The 26,581-nt window shown below is 44.9% G+C and overlaps 1 protein-coding gene across 8 annotated transcripts in view; it reads right to left on the bottom strand.

The window, feature by feature from the left end:
- The window catches only part of LOC103714133 (Transducin/WD40 repeat-like superfamily protein), a 51,490-nt gene that overhangs the window by 11,277 nt on the left and 13,632 nt on the right, over nt 1–26,581 (bottom strand). For 4 of the 8 annotated variants that reach the window (XR_015976230.2, XR_015976229.2, XR_015976228.2 and 1 more), the window contains exons 5-13: nt 18,643–18,678; nt 17,557–17,613; nt 17,338–17,440; nt 17,087–17,151; nt 11,531–11,641; nt 11,275–11,408; nt 11,134–11,173; nt 5,385–5,447; nt 5,092–5,273 (exon numbers count right to left, since the gene is read on the bottom strand). Coding sequence is in view for 3 of the 8 variants with exons in the window: in XM_088718065.2 (XP_088574191.2) it covers nt 5,092–5,273; nt 5,385–5,447; nt 11,134–11,173; nt 11,275–11,408; nt 11,531–11,641; nt 17,087–17,151; nt 17,338–17,440; nt 17,557–17,613; nt 18,643–18,678 (791 nt within the window). In the remaining 5 variants the exon portion in view is untranslated. The remainder of the gene's footprint in view (nt 1–5,091; nt 5,274–5,384; nt 5,448–11,133; nt 11,174–11,274; nt 11,409–11,530; nt 11,642–17,086; nt 17,152–17,337; nt 17,441–17,556; nt 17,614–18,642; nt 18,679–26,581) is intronic. The other 4 variants (XR_005510724.3, XM_039123671.3, XR_015976231.2 and 1 more) reach the window with 2 other exon arrangements.

The following is a 26,581-nucleotide window of genomic DNA, read 5'->3' as shown; positions in this document are numbered from 1 at the left end:
CAAAGTTTACTAACTTTGCTAAAAAGTTTAAGTCCCAGTGACCGCTTTAGGGCTTGGTCGAAATCTGGGCTAGGCTCGGAAAGACTCTCCGAGCCCAAATCCCTTAAGCACAAGCGTTGCTATACCACTGGTCGAAGGGCCGAGCAATGGAGCTCGGCAAGCCGAACCTAAAACCAAACCCTGTGACGGGTAAAGCTGAGGCCCTAGAGCCCATATCCTCGGAACCTAAAATGGATCCGAGCAGAGAAACTTAGCAGACGAGTTTCCAAGCAAGTATATTCATTTCAAAAAAGGCCCGTAGGCTAAGTACAAAAATTCGGGTTTGGCCCTTACAAGTATGGGGGGCCATCCCGACTTTACAAAAAATAACAAAAATTACATCAAGTCTCGAGCTCGACTACTTCGGCTCCAGCAGCACCAGGAGTAGCTGGCTCACCAGTCGGGGCCTCTTCGGCGGCCTCGGCAGCAGCAGGAGCGACCTCGGAGGCGACCTCGGTGACTTCGGGGATCGCCTCGGCCGCATCACCCCTCTCGACCCCTGCTCCCGGTTGGAGCAGGTTCACGTCAAAATCCGGGAGGAGCCGCCGCAATTGATTGCGGAAATCCCGGAAGCCTTGGATTAGCCCATTCACGCCCTCCTCTGCTAGGAGGTCGTGAAACTCCTCCGACTCGCGGAAGAGCCTCACCGCGTTCTGAGCTTGCTCCCGGGCCTCGAGCTCCCGAGCCTCATGATATGCGGCCTTCCGCTCGAGGTTATTCAATCCCCGCTCGAGCTCTAAGTGGCGAAGGCGGGCGTTCTCCACCTCCTGCTCGCGGGAGGCCAGCGCCAGCTCGGCGGCAGCCAGACGAGCTTCCGCGGCGCGCAGTTCGGACCTCGCCAATGTATGCGCGCCCTTTTCTTCGTCGAGCTCGGCGGTGAGAGCTCGAACCCTTTCCTCGGATGCTCCTACTTTTTCCTGGAACACCTGACGTTCGGCCTCGGAGGCCTGGTACCTCGCCTCGGCGGCCAGGTACCTCGCCTCGGCGGCCAGGTACCTCGCCTGGGCCTCGTCATACCCACGCTGATACCTCCGGGCCCGCTCCCGGTAGTCGTGGGTGATGTGCATCAGCATCTCCGTCTCGTGCAAATGCTGTAAAAGAGACGAAAAGAAAAACATAAGGCGCTGCGAGTAAAAATTTTACAAATTACACAGATGAAAAATTTTACATACCCGGACGGCGCTGCAGCGGGTAGAGTCCATGAAAGCATTGTAGCTCATGGACTGTATCAGGGCCCGGTCGGCCGGGAGCAGCGCGACCCGAAAAACTTCGCGCGCCACTCGAGGGTTTTCGAGGGCTGAATCGCCCTCGAACACCGACCAGTTGAGTGCCAGAGGCACTTGCTCCTCCGAGCCCGATGGGCCCGGAAGGCCAGCATCGGCTGGCCTAGGCAGAGCCGACCCCGAGGCTCCCTGACTGCCCCTCGGCTCGGAGCTAGGGGGCTGGGGTCGGGCAAGCGGCCGATCTGACTGCCGCACGACTGGAGCAGGACGCGCAAGCGCGGGACCTGCGGAACTCCTCTCCTGGTCGGCAACTGGAGCGTCCTGCCGACCAGGAATTTGCGCCAAGGGCGTCGGGCATGGGAGCGCCGCCGAAGCTCCCCGGGAGCCCGAGCCCCTGGAATCCGCGCCCTCCCCCCGACCAGCCTCGGACTGCGCGAGGCGAGAAGGGCCCGCCTCAGAGTGCGAAGGGCGAGAAGGACCCGCCTCGGTCACTGCTGGCCGGGGGCGCCGAGACTTTCTGTTTCTTTCTCGGCTCAGTGGGCTCGCCCGAGAGCTCGGCTGCCCTCTTCTGGAAGCGGGCGTAGAGGACTTCGCTTTTCGTCACCATCTTTGCGATATCTGCAAAGGCAAAAAGGATTAGAACATTAGAACAGTAAGGAAATAAATACACCTTGTAATTACTCTTACCGTGGGGACGCGCCGAGCTCAAGCCCACGTTCACCAAAGCGTCCTCACATATGAGGCCGTTCAGTAAGATGCCGTCCCCGAGGCTGCGGATGGCGTCGAGGATCCCCTGCTCACGTGGAGAAAGTCTGGGGGGTTTGTTGATGGACTTGAGCTGAGCCGGTCCCCACCTGGGGTCAAACCCCCAGGACTGTGCAGAACCAAGGAAGAAGAATTTTTCCTTCCAGCCATGAATGGATGAGGGGGCACCATGAAAAAGTGGCCGACCCGCCCGAAGGGCGATATACAGCCACTCTCCGTCTCCCGGATTCGACTTAAAGATAAAAAGTCGCCGGAAAACGTTGACAGAGATCGGAATCCCCTGCAGTAAGCACAACGATAGGAAACCGACCACTGTCCTCCAGGCGTTCGGAGTAAGTTGCGCCGGAACCAACTGGCACACCGTCAGCAACTCATTCACGAAGCCGTGAAGAGGAAATCGGAGGCCGGCCCAGAGCGATTCCAGATGCACTCCGACCCGGCCTACCGGAGGATCGGCTATCCGATCCCTTCGCCTGGCAGGCTCCAAGCGGAACCCGTGAAGAGGGAAAAACCACTCTTCGGTCATTTCGACCTCCAGGACGCTCATGGTAGACTCGACCTCACTGGGGAGAGAACCCATTGTAAGGGAAGAAAGGGATTAAGAAAGAAAAAAGGACGACCTGGGGAAGACGCCGGAGAATAGAACTTCGGACCGTGAAAGGCTGAAGGAAGAAAAGCTGGAAGAAGGCGATAAGAATGGGACAGAAGGCCAGGGAAGAGTTTATATAAACCTCCCAACGGCCCTGATCGGCGAAAAGAAAAGCCGCATCCCGTTGAGATTACCACACGTGTCGGTCCAAAAGACAGAACGACGCATTTAATTAGGGCTAGCGCTTCGGACGCCGAAGCGCCCCATCGGATCGTGCGGCCCCATCATGAGCCCACGACGCGAGGACGCTTCGCAAAAAGTGTCCCAATAATGAGACTTTTCGGGAAGGGAGAGACGCCGCCTATTAAAGGCACCTCGAAGCGCTCGATAATTCAAAATGCGCAATAAATTAGGATTTTCGGAATCCGTAATGACCCAACTAAAGCTACTTCCCGCGCTCCAGCTGGTAGCCAACTGGAACTCGGAAGTCGGGGGTAGTGTTGGGGGAAAAATCCCAAGTCATACCGCCACGGAGGCGCTCGGCCAAAGAGCGCCGACCAGGAAGATGCTCGGCCAAAGAGTGCCGACCGGAAAGGCGCTCGACCGAAGAATGCCGACCAGCAGGGTGCTCGGCTAGAGAGCGCCGACCAGAGAGAGCTCCAAGAAGAGGCGCCCAACCAAAATGACCAAGTAGGGATGCTCGGCTAGAAAGAATCGACCAGAAAGCGCCGACCAGGAAACCAACCAAAGAGCGCAAGACGCTCGCCCAAAGGGCCCCGAGCAGAAGTACTAGAAGCAACCCCGCCACAGGACGCCCCTCTGGGCGACCAGCTCGGCTCGGCACCCCTGCCGAGCCGATGCCTTGCCTAACCTTCTCGAAAGGTCTAGCGGCTATACACGCGACTCCACTACGACCTGCCACTATCTCCAAGCCATCAAGGCATAAGATCTCCGCAGGTATTTGGCACGACCTGCCATTAATGCATGAGACCCCCTCAAGTCTCCGATGCACTCAGTCATTTAATGAACACGGCCCAAGACGATCTCCGGATCACTGAACCATCAGAGCGTATGGCTCTCCCTGACCGCCGGTTCACTCGGTAATAAATGCACTTACCATCCACGGACCCCAGGCCCACCACGGCCGGCGGTTCAACCACTCCAACAGGTCCGATCGACCGTGACAACTCCCTGACTCCGGTCCGATTCGGCCTTATTCTCCACTACGCCATTAATGGGCCAAATCGTGCCTAATTATTACAAAACAGGACAAACCTCCTGTCACCTCCCAGGTAACAAAAATCCTTCTATAAAAGGAAACCTGGGGGAAAAGGGAGGGGGACCGGCCCGGACTCGGACCGGAGGAGAAAAAGAAACAGCACAGACACAATTGAGCTTAATATTCTCTTCATCTTCTCCACATATCTCTTGCTTGCTCTCTCCACATATTGGCCCCCTCTGACTTAAGCATCGGAGGGCCGGCGCCGGGGAGCCCGGCCACCGGCTTCTTTTTGCAGGACAGGACAGGACGCCCTCTTCGTCGCTCACCCCACTCTCCACAGCCTCCAGGAGGACGCCGCCGGCCGGCGCACCGCCGTCCGCCCTCCCCGCGGCGGAGCTCCTCCTTCCCCGGCTTCGCGGCGGCCCCCGGGTCCAATTTCCAGCAACAATACCTATATTCATATATATACCATTTAAAGTTGAATTATCATGAGAATTTGCAACAGGTTATAATAGACTTGGACTTGGTGTTGTATGCTGTTCTTGTACTATTTAAGTACAATAGTGATACAAAAGAAATACAACACCACTTTATAATGTAATAAATTCAGGAGATAGATGAGTTAATGCATTAAAGAATTTTCAGATTTACCAAAAAAAAAGTCTTGATCTGGAAGAACGAAAAACCAATGTATTGACAATGAAATAAACAATAATGGAATTGGAAAGTAGAATTTATTCAAAATCAAGTTGCATAAGGCAAGACTAAGTCAGAACCTGTGGATGCTGTTAGTTTTGCACCCCTAATGATCTGCAGAAGTGCAATTGATTTGAGCATAGTAACATAGTAAGAGTTGAGAATTATATTTGTCAAAAGATGAAACTCATAATATGGACAACGGACAAAGAGCAGACGAGGTCAAGAAAGAGAAAAAAAATGCAAAAATAAGATCAATTATCGGATGAAAGGAATATGTGCAAGTAATTCTAGATATTGCTGCGATATATATGAGTGCTTCCTAACTGAAAAATCAAACAAAGTTTGCAATGGATGGAGAGTAATATGCATGATAGCAAAATAATTTGATTTACTTGGAAAAAAACATAATTAATGGAATTATAGCAAATGAAAATCACAAGAAAGCATTCTCAAAAGCAATAACAAATGGCATGCCTCTCTTGGGAGGTTCTAGATATCAAATTCTAAACAAATTTCATACATCAGATAAGTGTATCAAGTGTACTACTACTAACCTTCCACTGCTACCAACAATCTCCCATGTACAGGGGCCTAACGATGAAGCAGTAAGGACTCTATTGGCTCCATTATCAAGACCAATAGAGTGCACAGTATGAACTGGGTGCCTAGACAGGCCCTCTATGGAGTTCATTGGTTGTGCAGTTTGACGAACATCAAACACTAAAAGCATGCCATTCTGTGATGAGAGAAGAAACCAGCCACTTTAAATTTATGATTTAAAACACTCTGCAAACAAAAGCAAGAGCTACTTTATAATGTGAAGGACAAGTTTATACAGGAATAATACCTGCAATCCAGCATAAATATGATACGGACTGTTAATATCCCTTGAGCATGACCAGGCAGGACTCTACAAAATATTAACATTGATATGTAAGTTTTATGTTACAATGCTATGTAATTTGACAAAGAAGCGCAGAATGTTTTAAGTCCATTGTAGCGAATGAAAAGTAACTAGAATATTGTTAGTTCTGGAAAGTACAATTCATCAAGTTCTCTTTAGAAGCAGTGAAAAGCCATCCCTAATGAAATGAGAAACAGGGTGGAAAAAGGAGTGAAAATTTCTCAACAGAGCTTGATAACCTATATAATAAATCTGTAGATACCAAACCTGAATCCAATATGAGGAAGAACCATGAATTGAAAATTGCTTTTGGTACTGGATTTAGTCCAAACAAAGCTTGGAATGTCTTGGTAGTTTGTATGATGTATACAGAATTTTATGTTAGTTTTTGTTTTATTTTTACATTGTGATTTATTTGAGGGATAAAAATCAGGAAAGTGTTCAGAGAAACTTCGCCGGTTTAAAACTATAACCATAGAACTCCACTGGAAACTCCTTTTAATCAGGAAAGTTAATATTTCAGTTAATCAGGAAATTCTGTTAGTTCATATCTGTCAACAGAGTCTAAGTATAATAATAGGCTGGATTAGGAAGGTCCTGAATATATAAAGATTGCCCATTAGTTTCAACTAGGTCACATTCTATAAAGAACTATGAGACCAACCTTAGAACTTTCTTATAAAGGAATTCAAGGAGCAGGAAACTTCTAGTTAGGGTGCTGTACCCACTTCATAAATTCATCCCAGCACCTGCTTCTTAAGTACTACCTCATTCTTTTTTACTTTTTGGAGACATTTGCATCCCTGCATCCACACCTGTATTCACTACTGCACCCACTACCACTTCTACTAAGTGTGGATTCCAGCTCCTCGTCATTCTCATTCCTTCTTCTATGCCTCCTATTCAAATCTTTTTCTCTTTCTTCTTAGTTTGGAACCTTCAACCCTGTCCTTGGGGTTACATCAGTTGAATGATCAGTTACATCTTTCACACGGCAAACAAGATGATCATCCATGGAGGGAACATGGAGGACAAAACCTAGGGATGTTTGGAAAAGACCTCCCAAAAACTATGGCAATGTGCATTGGTAATTTGGTATTTTTTCAAGAAAACGCATACAATTTTTACATTATTTTATATATTACAATAGTTATTAGGTGACATTAGATTATAAAGTCAATAATATGTCTAAAATCTATATATTTTTTAAAAAGTACAAATCCATTTTACGTAATTTGTAGTAATGAATGAGGTGGTTTATGATGTGCACTATCAAACTTGTAGAAATGGATTCAAGAAAGAAGGATAAGGATGCAAACATTGATTGGTTGCATGGTATAATGATTTCGAGCCAACATCATTGGATGTGCAAGTGGTGCAATGCAAAGTGGAGAGGGAATGAGACAGCTAGATTAAAGCAGCATTTGGCTAGTGGTTATCCCATGTGACTATGAGCAAAAGATGTCCACGAGGTTCAATGGTTGATGAAAGCACTTTCATGACTTTAAGAAGGGCAAAGAAGAAAAATATAGAGAATAAGCAAAGATTGATTGTTGGGTAAATGAGCTATCATTTTATCACTCTAGAGATCAGGTGGACTATAAGGTATTGGATCCAGATGATAAGGAGAAGGCCCAGATTCAGGTTGCTTTACAGAACAGTCTAAATAATCAGTGGCAGAGGAGGCAGCCATGCACATGGTACAGTTTGGCCCCCATAGTACAAGAGGGTTCTAGTTTCAAGTCTGTCAAGGCATATCCAGGCTATATAAGGAGCCAATCAGCGGCTGCTGGTACAGGTGACAGTTAGAAAGCATCTAATTTAGGACTTTTGACAACAAAAAGGGAAAGAAACCCAGAGATATAGCAACAACAATCAGTATTCATGACTTAGATCCACATACCTTACCAGCAAAAATTCAAAGTAGTAGAGGATTAATTTCATACTCATCAAAGGATAAGAAAATGGGCATGCGGAGAGCTATTGCTTCTTAGTTCCATTATAGCCACATTCCTGTAAATACTACAGACAACACTCACTACAATTTTGTTGTGAGCTCTATTCGGATAACTAGTCAAGCTGTTGATCCTCCAATATCAAGAGGGCTTTATGGTGAGTTGCTTGATAATAATAAGGGAGAGCTGGAGAAATAGATAGCCTCCTAATAAAGAAAGTGGGATGCATACAAGTTGGCATTGATATGCGATGGTTCGACAGGGCCCAACAGGTGAGCATCATCATTTTTTTGACATTTGTGACACGAAGACATTGTTCGATAATTCAGTTGATTCTTCTAACAAGGCGCACAATGCCTAATACATTTTAAGCTTGATAGAGCATATCATTAACCAAATAAAGGAGCAGCATGTTGTACAAGTGGTTACTTATAATGGACTACAGTATAAGGCCATTGGAGATTTTCAGATGATCAAGAGGCTACTATTATTTGCACCCCATATACCGCCCATTGCTTAAACCAAATACCGATGGATATAGGAACAAGGTGAAACATGTCTTGGAGACAAACTAGACCATCACTAAATCCATAGATAACCATACATGGGTATTGGCTCTAATGAGGAAGCAAACTAGGAGGTAAGATACTGAGGCCAACAATCACCCACGTCGCCACAAACTACATTACACTTGACAGCCTCATTTAGAAGATGGCAAGCCTTTGCCTAATATTCATGAGTACAAAGTGGCAGAAAAGCAAATATGCCCATAGTGACATGAAAGCGAGCCATGTGAGGAGGTTAGTAACAAGCTAACAGTTCTGGAAGCAAGCCGAGAGAGTAGTTAGGTGGCACTCGCACCTCTGTACCAAGGACTCGGGGTGGTGGATGACGAGAAGTATTCCCAAATGGGTTTTTTGTTCAAGTGATGATTACCGCCAAGGCCAAGATTAAGCAAGTGGATCCAAAGCATGCTGATGAGTAAATTAACATCATTGAGAAGAAATGGAATTGCTAGATGGACCAGGAGTTGCTTCCGATAGATTATCCAAGTACAATCCTCTTGTTGATTCTTATGACATATTATCATGCAATCCTTCCTTTGCTAATTAAATTTGCATGCCTTGGCAGCCTATTATCTTAATCCAAGGTTCAAATATACTGTCCCAGGAATATACCTAGATTAGGAACCGCTGACTGCTTGCTCGGTGTTATCTACAAGGTGGAGCTTGATACCAAAATTGCTGCCAGATGCCTAGAGATAAGTAAATTTAATAGGAATAATACTTTATCAACTCAACCAAAGATTTGATGCCATAATTGGTGTATGTTTCCCAAATCTAATTCCTGTGGATGTTTATTTGCCGGGCTGTCCACCTAAACCAGAAGCAGTTATATTAAAGCTTATAGGGAGGTCTCCAATAGCTTTGGTGAGAAGGTAGTTGTGGCAAACAAAGACAATATGAAACCATGTATTTTTGGACACAAACTCTAACTGATCTAATATTTCATGATAAATTATGTCTGAATTGAAATTTACTTGATTGCATTTGCAATTGAATGGTGTTCCATTTTAGGTTGTTATCCAAAAACTTTAGGATTTTAGCAATCCAGATCCTCTTATAAACATTCTCTTCCAATGGTTACGAGTGCAACTAGTCAACCTTCTCCTTAATTTACAATAACAAACTGAGGGACCGCCTAACAATGAAGAGACTTGATGACTTAGTTGACGTGCACTGTAATCTACAACTCAGATTAAAATGCATCCATGCAAAGGTAGAGCTAAAATATGATGACCGGCTTCATAATGAATTTATATAAGATGACGAGGATTCATTATTGGCTTGAGGGTCACAGCAGCCACAGCTTAATAAGCCAGGATCACATCCTCAACCAGCTAGTGATAGCAAAGGAGGCTAGGGTGAATGTAAAACACCAGGCAGAGAGATGCATGTCACACTCACAAGTGCCCATGCCTAGCAGTAAGTACAATAACAGAGCTCAGATGGGAGCTAATCAGGATCACAAGGATCTATACTTGAGACCACCCAGATGCTGAGGAGAGGTCATCATGAAACTCGATCCCATCAGGAAAGTAGGGCCAGTCAAGTTCGAGGGCTTGTCAAGCCATCAAGCAAAGTCGGTCAGTCAAGGGCACCCTCGGAAAGAAAGCAAACAAGAAAGGGAAAGTAAGATGTAGATCCACTGGAGAGGGTTGGTAAGGATCCCCTTCACATAGATTCTGAGGTCACCGAGCGCTCAGATGCCCAAGTGCCTCACAATACAAATGATGATGCCAATGACAGTTAAGATGTATTTGGTAAGCAGAGAGGTAGTAGTGAACATGCGGGGATGCACACCACTCACAGCCATATAGTATGAATCTACTCATCGATGAGTCGTTTAACTCATGCCACGCAAGATGCAACCACAATGCATGATTTAAAGCCTGCAAAGATATGATAACATGTAGGAGATGGGCCCTCAAGGTGGTTCAAGATCTGAGACTGCTACAGCTAATGAAATGGCGCGCAGAATAAGATCCTTGGTCATCTCTAGATCTTCATTGTACATCGTATCCTTTTCTACATAGCTAGTGTACTACTTGTACGCATATCCTTTGATAGATGTCTCATATTCAAGTGTCTACCACCCTCCATAGCCTCAGCAAGATTACGGGTCAAATTTTGCTTATGCGATCTTTTCTCAGGTGGGATGGTCAGCCCAATATCAGATAGAGCATCAATATCAGGGTAGTTGTCCAAGAGGATAGGATTATTGAATGCAAGGGTGGATCCAACACCTAGGCTAGAGTCAAGTCCAAGGCTACAAAAGAGATCCTGGCATCTACAATCAACATAGACATTCCATGAGGGACTAGATGGTGGTACATATTTTGTAATTCAAATTTATCTTATATGTATTTTCAATATAAAAACTATGGATTGTTTACTTTTTCTTATTACAAGTTTCCGGGACTATTTGATATGTATTTCTATGACCATCCGTTTATAGTCATCATATATCTTGACCCTCACACCCTTAACATCAAGTACATAAGCATTTTTTTTGAATCTTTCAGAATTTGGAAATACATCATATCATCAAACATTGTCATGTTCTTTAGCTACTAGACCATAATAACAGGGAAATTTGCTCCTGAAGAAGCTATACATATACAAATAACATTCAACACAAGCCATATACACTAACAAAACATAACCCTCTAGGATGTAGAAACAGAACATAACTAAATTCTTCCACTATTAAGATGAGCAAGCAAAGGCAATAGCTAGAATGGTTTAGAGTAGCTTGTGTAGCAAAACTTAACATTTAATACCCTAAAGGCATGTTAGAATTTCTGAGACAGAGAGAATAAGACTACAATTGACAAAATCACATAAGCAACATTGTTCTCGAATAATAATAGTGATGGTGACAAGCTCAGAACAAGTCAATGCTATATTAGCATAGAGCCCAAGCAAGATTGTTCTTGAATAATAATAGTGATGGTGACAAGCTCAGAACAAGTCAATGCTATATTAGCATAGAGCCCATCTTTGCTAGAATTAGTCTACCTTCTTAAAATGCAAAGGTATCTACTAATCAACTAGCATTTCAAAAAAAAAATTATCCGAAGTCATTCAATCAAAATTCCAATAAGCATTCCATGTGAAGGTACTTATAAAAGATTACATCATATAAACAATATATCTGTTGAGGTTAAAAAATACCGGTAGTTCATATCTGAGGACAACATTGTTGCTTGCCACACTGCAATGAACAGAACCTAATTGTGTGAATTAACTTTTCACGAAAAATTACCAAGCAGAGCATTCAAGTAAAAGACTCTGCTAAATAAAAAGCATATGGACCTGAAAAGTGATAGCTTCTTGCCCAATGATGCAAGAAGTGCAAGTCCATTAGGAAGGAAGCACAGATCCCTAATAGCTTTAGTATCAGGAGGAAGATGGATTTTATCAATTCCATTCGGAACTAACATGCTAATCTGCAGAAAGAGCGAAAAGCGTCAGAATATAAAGCATAAAATAAGCAATGAACAAGTTTGATCTTTGACGTAATCACTGCTATAGCCTGTAAGTGGTTTTAGTTCCAATATTTATCACATACCTTACTTAAAATATGCTCCCCTCCTACTCCAGGTGCCTTCCCTGAGACAATTAAAATTTGTCTAGAAACATCTATTCCCATAACTCGAGCACCATCCAACGCTAATTCATTCTGTAAACATAAGCAAAATAGTGACATGGTTGTATGTAGCAGTTAGCTTTTTAAAATCCTAGATTCTCAGGTCGAAATTATTAAATCACAAAAATTGGTTCAAATAAAAAGCTAGGCATTCAACACAAAAGACATGCAATGCATATCTAAATAATCATATATTCAAAGCTACAATAACCTTATGACTGCAATACCTAACTTATTAGGAGCATAGTATGTCGTATCGGCCCGAACCGATCAGTATGAGGTGTATCATACCATACCAATTTAATATTGATACCTGGTAACGGTAGCGTACTGACATTCGGCGCACAAAAAAAATTTCGTACCATGCCATACCAACATTGTGCTAGTGTGGCACCGGTACAGAGTTCAGTACCGAGACAACAAACCTTGATTAGGAGGCATCAATCTGAAAAATGCCACTTTAGTTGTCTAAACTCTAAACATTTTGGATATGGAAGAGTTCCTCTGCAGCCTCACAAATTAATCTCTAATGGTCTGGAATGTGATAAGTCCAATATCAACTTATGAAAAGAAAAAATAAATTACAGACATGCATCACATGGGGTAATAGAAGTCCACAGTTAACAGCAGAATTGACATAATGATAGTATCAGCTCGCCAGAATATAACATGGCCTAGTAATCAAGCCATATCCTGATTATTTGGGGCTGGCAGCTAGCCAGTAATAGGCCAACAAAAACAATAGCCAATATGTTACAGATTTAAGTAGTACGCAGTAAAAGCAGACCAAGGGGAAGAGGGGGGGGGGGGGGGGGGGGGGGGCGGTGGGGAAGGGGAGGGTTGACTCCTTAATTAACACAAGCCAAACCAACATTCCAGTTTGAATTTACCCAACACCCGCAAACAATTCTTACCTTAAAACCTAAAAGGGGCTTCTATTTCCTCTCAAACCAGAGCACAATTAAAGGGCTTATTGGTCAAATACCTTTCTTCTTTATGAATTGGTGTCCAATCTACCATAAACATAATCAATAAGTTAAAAAACTCACGAGATTTAACCTAAACTTATTAATTAGAGATACAACTAATGAAAAGACAATAAGTACTGCTTCTAACTCTTTCAATAATGCAGACCAACCAAGACTAAAGCAAGTGCTGACACAGTCATAACATAGCACCTTATCTAATGATCAACAAAAGAAAGCAAATTTCAGCTCTTAAAGTATCAAAAACCAAGCATCTTCTTATAAAGAGCACCACAAAAGTATATAACTAGCCAATGAGAAGTTTCCATCATCTATCATCTCGAAGATACGACCCTCCCAATCCCAAGCTACACTATTGGAGAGTTTCTCACAATCCACCAAAAAATTATCAGCAATCCCTAAGACTTCTTATTTTCGAATATAAATTGTACTTACTTCAATTAACATATTTCATAAGCCTAAACTACAAAGATCTACAAAACTAGTAATGTTTAAAAAATCTTATATATGCAGCCGCATATTAGGAAGTGATCTGCTGACTTCACCAAATGCTCTCTTTGCAGTTAACTTATGTGTCTGGGCTATTGCAAGATTATAATGGATTTCCTAGGGCTGGAAGTTTATGGGAAAGCAGATATTATCAGGGAAGCAAGAGGTTTTGCTTGGTGAATGCTTGGTGCCACCAAGCTTTAGAAGCAACTGGGATGATATTCAGGTAGTTTGCAAGCATCCTGCATGTCATGGGATGTGAGCCCATGGAAATGATGGATGCAGGAAGAAGACACACAATAATCAGTAAGGAAAGAATGAATGAGGAGTTAATTTGGCCTAAATTAAATTTAAGTTCAACATCATTTCAATAATATGGATGATGTTAATTAAGTATACAAATACTATATATCAAATTTAACTAATTAACTGATTAAAGTCCATTGTCCGCCAAACTATATTTGAAACCTAAAAATCTAATATGACGCAAAGCTAAAGTTTACTCAGCTAAAAAGCCAACTAAAGAAGCACCAACGTCAAAAGTTCTCTAGGAGCTTGCCTTGATGCTCGGCCGAGGTGATGAAAACCCTAAGCACCTCAACAATCCTCAAGAGAAGTAGGTTCACTAAGGCAACACCTAGGCAAGCACCTAGGACTAAGCGAGAGGCATCTAAGCAAGCACCTATCTGATGTCCAGCACTACTCTTCTATATTTTTTGCCCATCCTTTTAAAGCTTTGTTAGCTTTATTTTGATGTTGATTTTGGTCTCCTGGACCTCTTATAAACAGGGGGCTGCTCAAGGATAGTAAGTGGTTTATTATTTTGTTTTATGTGTTGTTTAGAAGCATGTAACATTTACGGGAAGTGGTATTTCACAGTCCTATTTGAATTTTGAAGCTAGTTAGGATGTCCAGTGGTTTATTTTCGCCAACTTTTATATAGAACCACATTACGGGTCGGGAAGTGATATTTTGATTTCTTGTTTCATTAGATGTGAAACATGATATCCAATGCTCAAGATGATCGTGATTTAGGAATGTTGAAACACGAATAAGTAATTTTATGATGTTTATATTATTTTCAGATATAAATACATTTGTTTCTAATGCAGTTATTGGACTTTTCCTACATTACCACTTTGCTTTCTTCAGGCAAACACCTTTTTGATGCCTAGCACCTCAGGCAATATAGGGGTCTTGTCATCTTGAGGACACCTTTTGCTTTTGACGACCTTGTAAACAAGGACAACTAGACAGTGTTTGGACCAACCTAGGCCCGTTTTAATCATTTGCACCCATGGAATGTCTCATTTCTCCTAAACAAGAATTTCGCTGTCCACTTCTTAACTAGCGATTCCATTACTCCAAGAGTAAAAATCAAGCACTTGTCAGTATGACACTCTTCACAACTTCAATCTTTTCTTAAATAGCCATGTCGAGGCAAGCAACAACCATAGCCATTATTAAGGAGATTCATGGTGCTTAGCAGATGGATAATCAAATTCTCATCCCCTCAGTGTAGGGGAGGTTCCATCCAGGTAGAAGATAACCAACAAGATCAAGGTTTGTTTCAGTGGCTTGTTTGAGTGGATAAGACTCTTTAATAGCTTGTGGCTTCCGCAAACGCATAAACCAACAAGATTGGATTCCATAACTAGGGTGATGATAATCTCTAAGAATTCATGATTGATATTCTTGTCAAAGAATTCCATTATATCTGCAACCATCTATAGGTCTAACAGACCTATACCAATGTTTATTTCCTCTACCCTTCTTTGAAGGACACAACCAAAACTTGTATGGCTAGTTCAGATGCTTCGATTAAATTTCCCTCAATAATAATATCCCCAGGGAAACAATAGTCATGGTCATGCTTTCTTAAATTGTAACACTTTATGTAACACCATGGTTCTTTGTCCAGTAATGGCCTGATTTTACTTAAAGTGAAATATCTGGCACTTGTTTTAGATGGATAAGAATCTCACTTTTCCAAGTTCTTAATGTTAAGAGCCTTCACCATATGAAAAGTGCAACTTATCAAGCAATCATGCAAACCTATCATCCAAGGTTCGTCGTACTAGTGCATGCCAACCACGTACTAGGCTATTGTTCCATGCCAATACCAAAACGAGACTCGGTATGCCCTTCATACTGAGTCTCCATATACCGAACCAACCCCACATCGGGCAAACCAATACTGTATCAGCATGGCACCACTGATAAGGGGTCTGTTATCAAGATAACAAACCTTGCTATCATCAATATCCAATTAAAGCATCACCCACAGTTTCATGCAAATGATAGATCTTACCTTTGGGATCTCACTTGGTAACATCACATATGACCACCTTCTTGGGGATCATGTAAAATAGGCATTTGGTGAGTCACATGCTTTTTCATTGTTCACCTTAATTCACTATGTAATTCTCCAATACATCTTCATATCTACAAGAAACCATCATTTGCTCTCCCTCTTCTTCTAGTATTATTCCACATCTTTTGATTTAATTGATCGAACATGTGATTTTGCTGATCATAATCCTAATACTAGATCATGAAACCTCCTTTAAGGCATCCTCTTCTGGAAAAGCAAGCAACACAATATAACCTTTAACAACAACATTATAGGTGCATTTGGTTTGCGGTCGGAATCATACTAGGATAGAGTAGAGATTCGGTTTTAGAGGATTGGAGTATATTCCTACTCCCCCCGAAATCGGAATGGAAATGAGACTCCCCCCAACCAAACGGCTGGAATGGGAGTCACTTGTTCCCATTCCCATTCTCAAGTCCAACTCCGTCCAACCAAACATGCCCTAAGGTTTGATGGCCCAAGCTTTAATGGGTGTTTTCTGAGTTCTAACTTTATCACCTTATAATGCACGAATACAGCAGATTCACAAACCTAAACTTGCAAACGAGTATTAGTTTAGATTTTGTAGGTAGAAGAACCACAACAAGATCAATTGTCAGTTTGTAATTACCATCTATACATTTGGATGCCTCCCAATTTCCATTGCCTTAAGCACCTCAGAAACATTTTTGTAGGCTCTTAACATCTCATGGATTCCAAAATCCATTGACATGCCACAAAATTTAAGGGGTTATCAAAGATGTAAGAACTATATAGTTGTTTCGTGTCTGTAAATACAGCATAAACCAATGTTTTAAGTCTTGATATTTGGCCTTGTTCCGGTACCTTATTGGACCTTATTGGTACAATTTGGTACAGCACACCCCTTATAACAACATGTGGCATATCTTGGCAGAGATTCATACATGTGAAGTGCCAGGTCTGCTGATTATAAGCATACTTAATGGAAAACTGACAAGGATTGGTTGATTTGTTGATTTTTTTGCAGCTTGAAAACAGTCATTAACATAAATGAGCAATTATTTGAATGGGTAATACAAACCATTAACAGTCAATCTCCACAGCCAGATTTTTTTAAGCCACAATTTCAGCTTTTCATTAAATTTTTACCAACTATTTTCCTATTATTAGATCAACTTTGTAAAAATACACAGGGACATTGCAAGAGGTATGGTAATGATAATCTTACTGAAGTGTTTTAAATATTCAATTCCACGTGATGATATGCATAAATCTTAATATTGCAGATTTCAAAATGCATGATTAACAAATCCATACAATTGAAGATAATTTTCATTACTTATTTTCCCTTTTGGAAGAAAACCGTTGGAAGCACCACCTATTCAAATTCATGATGATCTGAACCTGGAACCTCCCCCCAGAGCATGGCATCAAGGAGGGGCCAAATCATCACCATGGGTCTTTGTTCCTTTTCAATTTCATTTTTCTGTATGATTGTATGTGTACATGCATTTGAGTCCATCATGCAGAATTTTGTCGATACAAAAAAAAGAAAATCATGCATGAAATAAATTTAAAAATGCAAAAATTCACTAGAATTGTTTTGAAATCAAATGCGATGGAGAATCATCTTCACCTCATCATCATATATATATATGTATGACAAACCTGTAAGACAAAGCTGGACCGACGGAGTCCACCACCACAAAAACTTCCAGAGGCATGGATGTTTTCTGCAATCACATAACTCATTATTATTAATGACTTGCTGTGACCGCAGATGAACTGTGTCTAAATACCATAATATGTCTTATTAACCGCAAGCATAGACCAATCTAAGACCACATCAGTGAAGACCACCAAGCTCATATGCTTAGATGTGTGTGATAAAGCAGTTGACATATCTGAATAAGAATTACCCAATGAGGTCTGTGCTGAACCAGCACTCAATGTTACATCAATATTTTCAAAGAGCCTCCTCCGTACATCTCCTGATGATGAATGCTCTAGGCATGCCATTTTCTGCATAACCAGAACACAAGCCAAGCTTAACAAAGACTTTTTTGTATATTGCAAAACATACAGTTTAAGTGGTTGTAGCTATAAATTCAAGAATGAAAGATCCAGAACTTTCTTACCTGTTTCTCAAAACCCTCTCTATCCATTGTACGCTTCTGCAAACCATAAAGCAGAAACTAAAAGATGCCAATTCGAACAGAGAAACTAAACTAAAATCTGCTGGATAAGGAAAAAACCTTTTTTGTCCACTAAAAGACCAACATGAAGACCAAAAATAGGCATGACTATCTTGGAGGTAATATTATACTCAGCCATACTATTTCACAAAACCAATAATATATACATATATCTCAGAGCAGACAAACCATAGTTTAACAGAAAGGAAGATGCTGCTTGCATGTTTACAACAAAATCAGCACTGTTGTCAACAATATAAAAATTATGCAGCTATACAGTAACAATTTTTGCTGTAACAAGCTGTACCACCTAGTACCACGCAAACCTTAATATACCAGTAAGCACAGTCACAAATTCGGTGTTCAAGAATTATTCACTTAATGATAGTGTTTCAATAAACAATATGGGAAACTTGCCAAAAGTTCGGAAAGAGTTTGGATAACCAAGAATTTGAAAAAAAAAAAAAAGTAAAACTACAAAAATATGTGTTTCTACAATATTTGTAATATTCAATTAAAAAAAGCATTGAAGGGCAAGAATAATAAATGATAGTAAAAAGCATCAGTACTAGCAACTATACATTGTATCATCAATTTGTGATGCATATTTTTTTTATTTTTCGTAATTCACGAGTAAATTGTAAATTTCATGTAGAATTCGGAAATAATTGTATAGTCCTTAATTGATTCATTTTTGGAGAATAATTTGGAGAATCATTGAGCCAAGAGAAAAAACTAAGAAGAATTTGACAACTTCTCAATAATTCAGAAAATATGTCACTATGCTGGTAACATACCAATACGGTACGGAGGCTCGATATGGCACTATGTCAACATATGGTACAAGTGTTGTCTCACCACTAGCAGCATACCATTTGCCGATATGGGGCATTATCATACCAACCTGTACCTTACTAGTAAGCTACCAATATGTTGCCTAGTACAAAAAATCCTTGACAATAGCATAAGAAATTTGGCAAGATAATTTAGGATGCTTGTTGATAAAAAAAAAAGGAGGTTCTATTATACCTTATGCTTGCTTATCTCCTCAAGTAATTGAGTTTTCTGCACAAAAAGAAAAACCTCAAGAATATATAGATATTGAAAAAAGTATTGTGAAATGTTCAAAATGAAACACTCTAGCCTCCTATTCTTACTGGAGAAGTAATGGCAACTAGCTTAGATGCTGGTCAATGTTCTGATATATTGCAGCAAAACAAACAGCAGACAGAACAAATGCTATGGCACTATATAACTTAATCTAGAATAACTGAAACAACTTATGAAAAGAGTACAACTTATGATTCGAACAAGAAATCGTTTTCACATAATCATGACCAGAAGCATATAGTTTTACATGACTGAGGAGCTCTTGGTTGCATGTAATTGAATTTGCTGCAGTTCCAGGTATTGCAATTAGTTCAAGTCTAGAATTTGGCTTCATGTACTTTTGATACCTGACATGCAATTGGAACTATACATTTGGGCCCCAATGCATCATTATTTTTTCTACAGCCAAAACAACCAAAGGTTGAACTGTAGTAGTTGGCTACGTGCCAAATAACAAATCAAAGAAATGAGAATTTGTTCAATGTAGTATCATAATATTCTATAACAATAAACAAATGTCATGATGCAATATAATATAACAATATTATAATATTATCGTAGTAATATGCAACATTATAATGACAATTGGCTATTATAATACTAATAGTAGTGATATTATATCATTATCATATAAAAACATAATAACATATCAAACTTACACTTATCGTACTTACATAAACAAGTATTATTATATCTGTAATGCATGGTACAGCATTGTCCCAACTCTATGGCAAAGTATGTTAACATAGTATAAGAATAGTAAGCGTACAATAATAACATTACATTTGGGCCCCAATGCATCATTGTTTTTTCTACAGCCAAAACAACCAAAGGCTGAACTGTAGTAGTTGGCTACGTGCCAAATAACAAATCAAAGAAATGAGAATTTGTTCAATGTAGTATCATAATATTATATAACAATAAACAAATGTCATGATGCAATATAATATAACAATATTATAATATTATTGTAGTAATATGTAACATTATAATGACAATTGGCTATTATAATACTAATAGTATTGATATTATATCATTATCATATAAAAACATAATAACAGATCAAACTTACACTTATCGTACTTACATAAACAAGTATTATTATATCTGTAATGCATGGTACAGCATTGTCCCAAGTCTATGGCAAAGTATGTTAACATAGTATAAGAATAGTAAGTGTACAATAATAACATTACATTTGGGCCCCAATGCATCATCGTTTTTTCTACAGCCAAAACAACCAAAGGTTGAACTGTAGTAGTTGGCTACGTGCCAAATAACAAATCAAAGAAATGAGAATTTGTTCAATGTAGTATCATAATATTATATAACAATAAACAAATGTCATGATGCAATATAATATAACAATATTATAATATTATTGTAGTAATATGTAACATTATAATGACAATTGGCTATTATAATACTAATAGTAGTGAAATTATATCATTATCATATAAAAACATAATAACATATCAAACTTACACTTATCGTACTTACATAAACAAGTATTATTATATCTGTAATGCATGGTACAGCATTGTCCCAAGTCCATGGCAAAGTATGTTAACATAGTATAAGAATAGTAAGTGTACAATAATAACATAATTGTATAGTATACAACATAACATATAAAATTTTAATATTGTAGTAATTTTTTAACTTCTGACATATATCCTATATGTTATATAATATACATCATAATACTATAATATTATATTGTTAGAACATAAAATTATGGATATGTATTTTTCAATATATAAATATTATATAATATGCATTACATGATACACACACACATCTATATATATTACTACAATTTTATGTTAGTTTAATACTTTGATGTATTACTAATTTATTACCTAATATTTTTGTAACAAGTTTAAATCATTAGTTACAACAACAATAATATTGTTATAATTGTTGCTGGTGGTCCAAACCGAGAACGATTGGCACAGCGGTGTGAACGGGATTCCGTCTGAGTTGCCTTGGTTGGTGTTGATTGTGCTCCACCTTCCACCGGGAAACCTGCAAGCAAGCCTCGCACCACCACTGGGGTAGTGGGGGCCCTCCGACGATCAAGTCAGAGGAGATTGGAGGAGAAGGAGAGATAATAGTAGCAAGTAGGAGAATGCTCTGGAAGTTCTTGCTTACCTCCCCCCTTCTCCCCCCAGCCGCATATATACCAGGCTGGGGGGTCCTTCTGGGGGGTTGATCATCGTGTGGCACGATGGAGTTGCCACTGACATGGCCGTTACTGGGCGTCGTGGGGTAGCGCTGGGTACGGCCATGACAGGGCGTAGTGGAGCTCCGCTTTGTACGGCTGTTACAGGAGATCGTGGAGCAGCGCCGGATACGACCGTTGTAAGGAGTAGTGGAGCAGAGGGTCGCGGCGTGCTTCAGGGGAACAGCCTGTCGTTGTCGAGAGATTGCCGACTCGGGGTCGGATTGCTGGATCCAGGGGGCAGCCGACTCGGGGTCGGGCTGCGGAGCCGAAGATATCCGACTCGGAGTCGGGTTACTGGATCAAGGGGCAGCCGACTCGGGGTCGGGCTGCGAGGCCGAAGATATCCGACTCGGGGTCGGGTTACTGGATCAAGGGGCAGCCGACTCGGGGTCGGGCTGCGAGGCCGAAGATATCCGACTCGGGGTCGGGTTACTGGATCAAGAGGCAACCGTAATCTTCTAGGGCGCGCGTGCCGGTCACGTGGGGCATGGTGGCTGAGTTCCCCCGTAACAGTAGCCCCCCACTTCCGAGCCTGGAGCCAGAAGGGGAACGGGTGAAGGAAGTGATGCTTCGAGATTGTCGCCATCCCTCGGAGAGGCGCGCGCGCTTCGAGCTCCCCGCCTTCTTTATGGCGTATGGCGGTTGTTGCTGACCTGGCAGTCTGAGGATTTCGGCGGACATCCTTCCTTAATGGCGTCGATTCGCCTTTGGGGCGCGAGCGACCCTTCGGCAGCCAGACGTCCTCTGGCGTCACCGAGGCGTCACCCACCTTTCCGCCTATTTAACCGGGGGTCCTCCTCCGTCCGCCTTTCTCTTTACAGACATCTTCAAGTTTCTCCTTTGCGCTGCCGTCATCGCCGTCGGACTGTTCGCTTGCTCCTCCTTTGACGCTCTCGGAGCCGTTCTTCCTTCTCTTCCGGTGAGTTGCTCCATTCTTTAATTTAGGGCTCTCCATACTCTCCTTTTGTATTAGTGTACTCCAGTCGTTCCGGTCTTTTTCCCCTTCTCGACCCTGTTCTGACCGTAGATTCACTGGCCATTAGGGATGGGCGAAGTGAGAGCAGACCGCATTAAGTCGGAGTTGGCCGCCGAAGACCTAGATAGGTTCGTGGCTCGATACCATCTTCCCGAGGCCTGCAATGTTACGCTCCCGGGGCCTGAGGAGAGGATGTCCCACCCTCCTCCGGGGAAGGTTGCCATCAATGAGGGCATTCTTCAGGCCGGGTTCCGCTTTCCCCCCTCGGACTTAGTCGTTCAGGTGCTTCGGGGTTTAAGAGTGGCGCCGACGCAGCTGGTGCCGAACTCATGGCGCGCCCTGACAGCCTTTCAGGTTCTCTGCCGCATGCACGAGGTTCCCGCCACCCTGAATGTCTTTTGGGAATGCTACGGCCTGAGTGGCCACCCCCAGGATAAAGGGTGGTGGTGCTTTGCGGCGCGGCGAGGGTGCGGCCTCGTCAAGGAGGCTCCCACCTCCATTCACGGCTGGAAGGAGCGCTTCTTTTTCGTTGACGCAGATCCCTCTTGGGGAATCAGGGCAACCTGGGAGACGCCGATGAAGTCCCCGATTGGCCTATCGAGGTTGTCGAGGGAGGAATCCGACGGCGTCGCCGTCTTGAAGGAGTTGGTTGCCGAGGGTCGGCTCCCCCCGGTGTGTCGCCTTATTTCCGAGGATACCTTGGTGAACGTCGGTCTGAGCTCGGTCCCCACTGACCGTGAGCCCGCCACCATTTCTTTTTTAGCTCTTTTCTCCTCTTTCGTTTCGTTCTTTCCTTCAGTTTCTCAACCTCCGACCACCTCGTCCTTTTTGCAGAGATCGACGACGTCATGCGGTCGGACAAGGCAACGACTGTTGGTAGGACGTCCCTACTGGAAGCAGTCCGGAGGAAGAAACGAGCTCCTCCGAGCGGGGCTCCACCGGCGAAGAAGTCCCGCCGGCAGGCGACTCCGACGCCGACAGACGGGTCCGGACCCACCGATCAGGGGGACGCCGCGGGCGCGGACCGGGAGTTGACGCTGTATCAGCCCTCCGATGCCGAGACTACCGTTTCTCCGGAGGCATCACCCGGGCGCGCCCAAGATGGACGGGTCGGACGTGATCGGTCTCCAGCCCAGCCTTCGACTCGGTCGGCTCCGGATGATACGAGGAGGGACGCGCCGAGGCCCCGGCCGAGCGGGACCCTGTCAATTCCAGGGGCGGTCCCCGCCCCGAGCGTGGTCAGCATGACTCTTCCCCAAGCGATGGGTAAGGGTAAGGCTGCGGAACCACCGTCCGACTCCGGGGAGAAGTCGGGGTCGGCCTTCACTTTCGCCGGCGCCCGAAACCTCATCGAGACGGTACTGCTGGAGAAGGACCGCAGGCAGGTCCGGGAGATGAGGGTCCCTGACGTTGGGGCTGCCAGCTGCGTCTGTCTCATGTCGGTGAGTGTTCTTTCGGTCGCTTTCATCATTTATAGGCTCTGTTGATCCCCGCCTGACGCCCTCATTTTTTCTATCTCTTAGCTCGCCCAGTACATGATCCGCCTGGAGGAGTGCTACGAGGAACAGGCGAGGCTTCTGGCGAGGGCCGAGAGCCAACTGAAGGCAATAGAAGAGGGAGGTCAGGCTGCGGCGGGGAGGACGACCAGGGACCTCGAGACGAGGCTCCAGGTGGCCGAAGAGCGGGCACTCGGCTTCGCCACCCTCGAGAAGCAACTGTTGGAGGCTCGGGAGCAACTCAAGGTTGCCTCAGGTCTCGAGGGCGAGATCAAGAAGGCGGAGGAGCGGGCCGAGAAGCAGTCCCGGAAGGCTGCCGACTACCGGGAGAGGTGGGAGAAGGCCCAGCGGTCAGCCGACAACGCCCGCAACCGAACCCGGTCTCTTGAAGCCAAGCTGGGCGAATTGGAGTCGGCTTTGGAGAAGTCCCGCGCGAGCGACCAGGAGCTTCATTCGCGCCTGGAGGAGGCTGAGGCTGCTCGCATCGCTGCCGAGACGAAGCACAAGGAGGCCCAGGCTGATCTGCTGAGGGTCTCCTCCGAGGCGGATGACCGGATTGTGGCGAAGGTCTTGGAGGCAAAAGCTCAGATTATGGAGCGAGCAGAGGCGGCGCTGGCCGAGAAGAGTGCGGAGATCGGGCGTCAGGCGGTACAGGCTTATCGTCAGTCCGCCGAGTTCACCCGTGACATGTCGGGGGCGGTACAGGCCTATCGTCAGTCTGACGAGTTCGTCCGTGACATGTCGGACGCGGGGTCCGACTCCTTTGTCTTAGGCTTCGAGGAAGGCCTGGCAAGGGTGTCGGCTAAGTACCCCGAAATTGACCTGAGTGGGATCTCCCTTCTCGACTCCCCTCCGGCGCCATTGCCTGCTGATTCTCCAACCGTCTCTCTACCCCTTGCAGACGTGCCGGGCGTTCCCGACCCGGGGGTTCCTCCAAGCTGACCCTCTGTACTTTTCTTTGTGTGTTGGCGTTTTGCCAAGTTGTATGAGTCTCGGCCCTGAAACAATGAAAGTTAATGCAAATAGAGTTTCTTCATTTCACTTTCGTCCTTCTTTTTAACTCTTGGTAGCGTCTCGCTGACTCCCGACTCTTGAAATTTTTCTGGCGCTAGGCCGGGTATCTGAGGGTTAGGCCTCAGGAAATTCTTCCGGCGCTAAGCCAGGCATCCGAGGGTTAGGCCTCAGGAAATTCTTCCGGCACTAAGCCAGGCATCCGAGGGTTAGGCCTCAGGAAATTCTTCCGGCACTAAGCCAGGCATCCGAGGATTAGGCCTCAGGAAATCCTTCCGGCGCTAAGCCAGGCATCCGAGGGTTAGGCCTCAGGAAATCCTTCCGGCACTAAGCCAGGCATCCGAGGGTTAGGCCTCAGGAAATTCTTCCGGCACTAAGCCAGGCATCCGAGGGTTAGGCCTCAGGAAATTCTTCCGGCACTAAGCCAGGCATCCGAGGATTAGGCCTCAGGAAATCCTTCCGGCGCTAAGCCAGGCATCCGAGGGTTAGGCCTCAGGAAATTCTTCCGGCGCTAAGCCAGGCATCCGAGGGTTAGGCCTCAGGAAATTCTTCCGGCGCTAAGCCAGGCATCCGAGGGTTAGGCCTCAGAAAATTCTTCCGGCGCTAAGCCAGGCATCCGAGGGTTAGGCCTCAGAAAATTCTTCCAGCACTAAGCCAGGCATCCGAGGGTTAGGCCTCAGGAAATTCTTCCGGCGCTAAGCCAGGCATCCGAGGGTTAGGCCTCAGGAAATTCTTCCGGCGCTAAGCCAGGCATCCGAGGGTTAGGCCTCAGGAAATTCCGCTCGTTGGTCGGCCAAGGCTGGCGCAAGCCGAGGCGACCGGTCGGGGCTTCAGGCTAGTCTGCTCCCGGGATGATCATCGGGTTAGCCTAGCACCGAGGGCCGAGCCTCGGGAGATTCTGCTCGTTGGTCGGCCAAGGCTGGCGCAAGCCGAGACGACCGGTCGGGGCTTCAGGCTAGTCTGCTCCCGGGATAATCATCGGGTTAGCCTGGCATCCGAGGGCCGAGCCTCGGGAGATTCCGCTCGTTGGTCGGCCAAGGCTGGCGCAAGCCGAGGCGACCGGTCGGGGCTTCAGGCTAGTCTGCTCCCGGGATGATCATCGGGTTAGCCTGGCATCCGAGGGCCGAGCCTCGGGAGATTCCGCTCGTTGGTCGGCCAAGGCTGGCGCAAGCCGAGGCGACCGGTCGGGGCTTCAGGCTAGTCTGCTCCCGGGATGATCATCGGGTTAGCCTGGCATCCGAGGGCCGAGCCTCGGGAGATTCCGCTCATTGGTCGGCCAAGGCTGGCGCAAGCCGAGGCGACCGGTCGGGGCTTCAGGCTAGTCTGCTCCCGGGATGATCATCGGGTTAGCCTGGCATCCGAGGGCCGAGCCTCGGAAGATTCCGCTCGTTGGTCGGCCAAGGCTGGCGCAAGCCGAGGCGACCGGTCGGGGCTTCAGGCTAGTCTGCTCCCGGGATGATCATCGGGTTAGCCTGGCATCCGAAGGCCGAGCCTCGGGAGATTCCGCTCGCTGGTCGGCCAAGGCTGGCGCAAGCCGAGGCGACCGGTCGGGGCTTCAGGCTAGTCTGCTCCCGGGATGATCATCGGGTTAGCCTGGCATCCGAGGGCCGAGCCTCGGGAAATTCCGCTCGCTGGTCGTGCGCCTGTCGCTTGCCGCTCGACGGGATCTCTCCGTGGCCAGCTGCGACCGTGTTTCTCCTCCTCTTCAAGCGTCGCCTGGGGAACACCTGATGGGCATTAAATGCTAATTAAGGGGTTACCTGGGAAATCGGATCGCCAGTTGCTGCTTGCGAGGAGTGTCAGTTAAGCGGCCGTGATACGCGCGTTCTTCGAGGTGGACGCGGCCCGGGGCGCGAGCGGAGATACGTGGACCTAAGGGTACAGGCCACCCGGAGTGTCCTGCACAAAGAATGCGATTAAGGAGAATGACGCTTAGGAAATCGCGGGAGGATATGCCTCGAGAGCCGGATCAGCTCCGGATTCAATGCGCCCGCATTTATTGGAGCCACCCGCATCGGAACGACCGGGAGGCCGCAGTTTGGCTATAAATATAGGTGCAGGTGCGATGGAGCCTGCCAAGCCGGAGCCGTTCAGGTTGCCATGGATCGTGGGCCTCCTCTCCGGCGCATGGTTGAGAGACCCCTACCG

Source organism: Phoenix dactylifera, chromosome 3 (assembly GCF_051530095.1).
Source record: "Phoenix dactylifera cultivar Ajwa chromosome 3, Ajwa_hap1_PhDact_Kaust_v1.1, whole genome shotgun sequence".
In the NCBI taxonomy this organism is placed as follows: Eukaryota; Viridiplantae; Streptophyta; class Magnoliopsida; order Arecales; family Arecaceae; genus Phoenix; species Phoenix dactylifera.
Note: the sequence above shows the minus strand (reverse complement) of the source record. Positions and strands in the feature narration are given on the sequence as shown.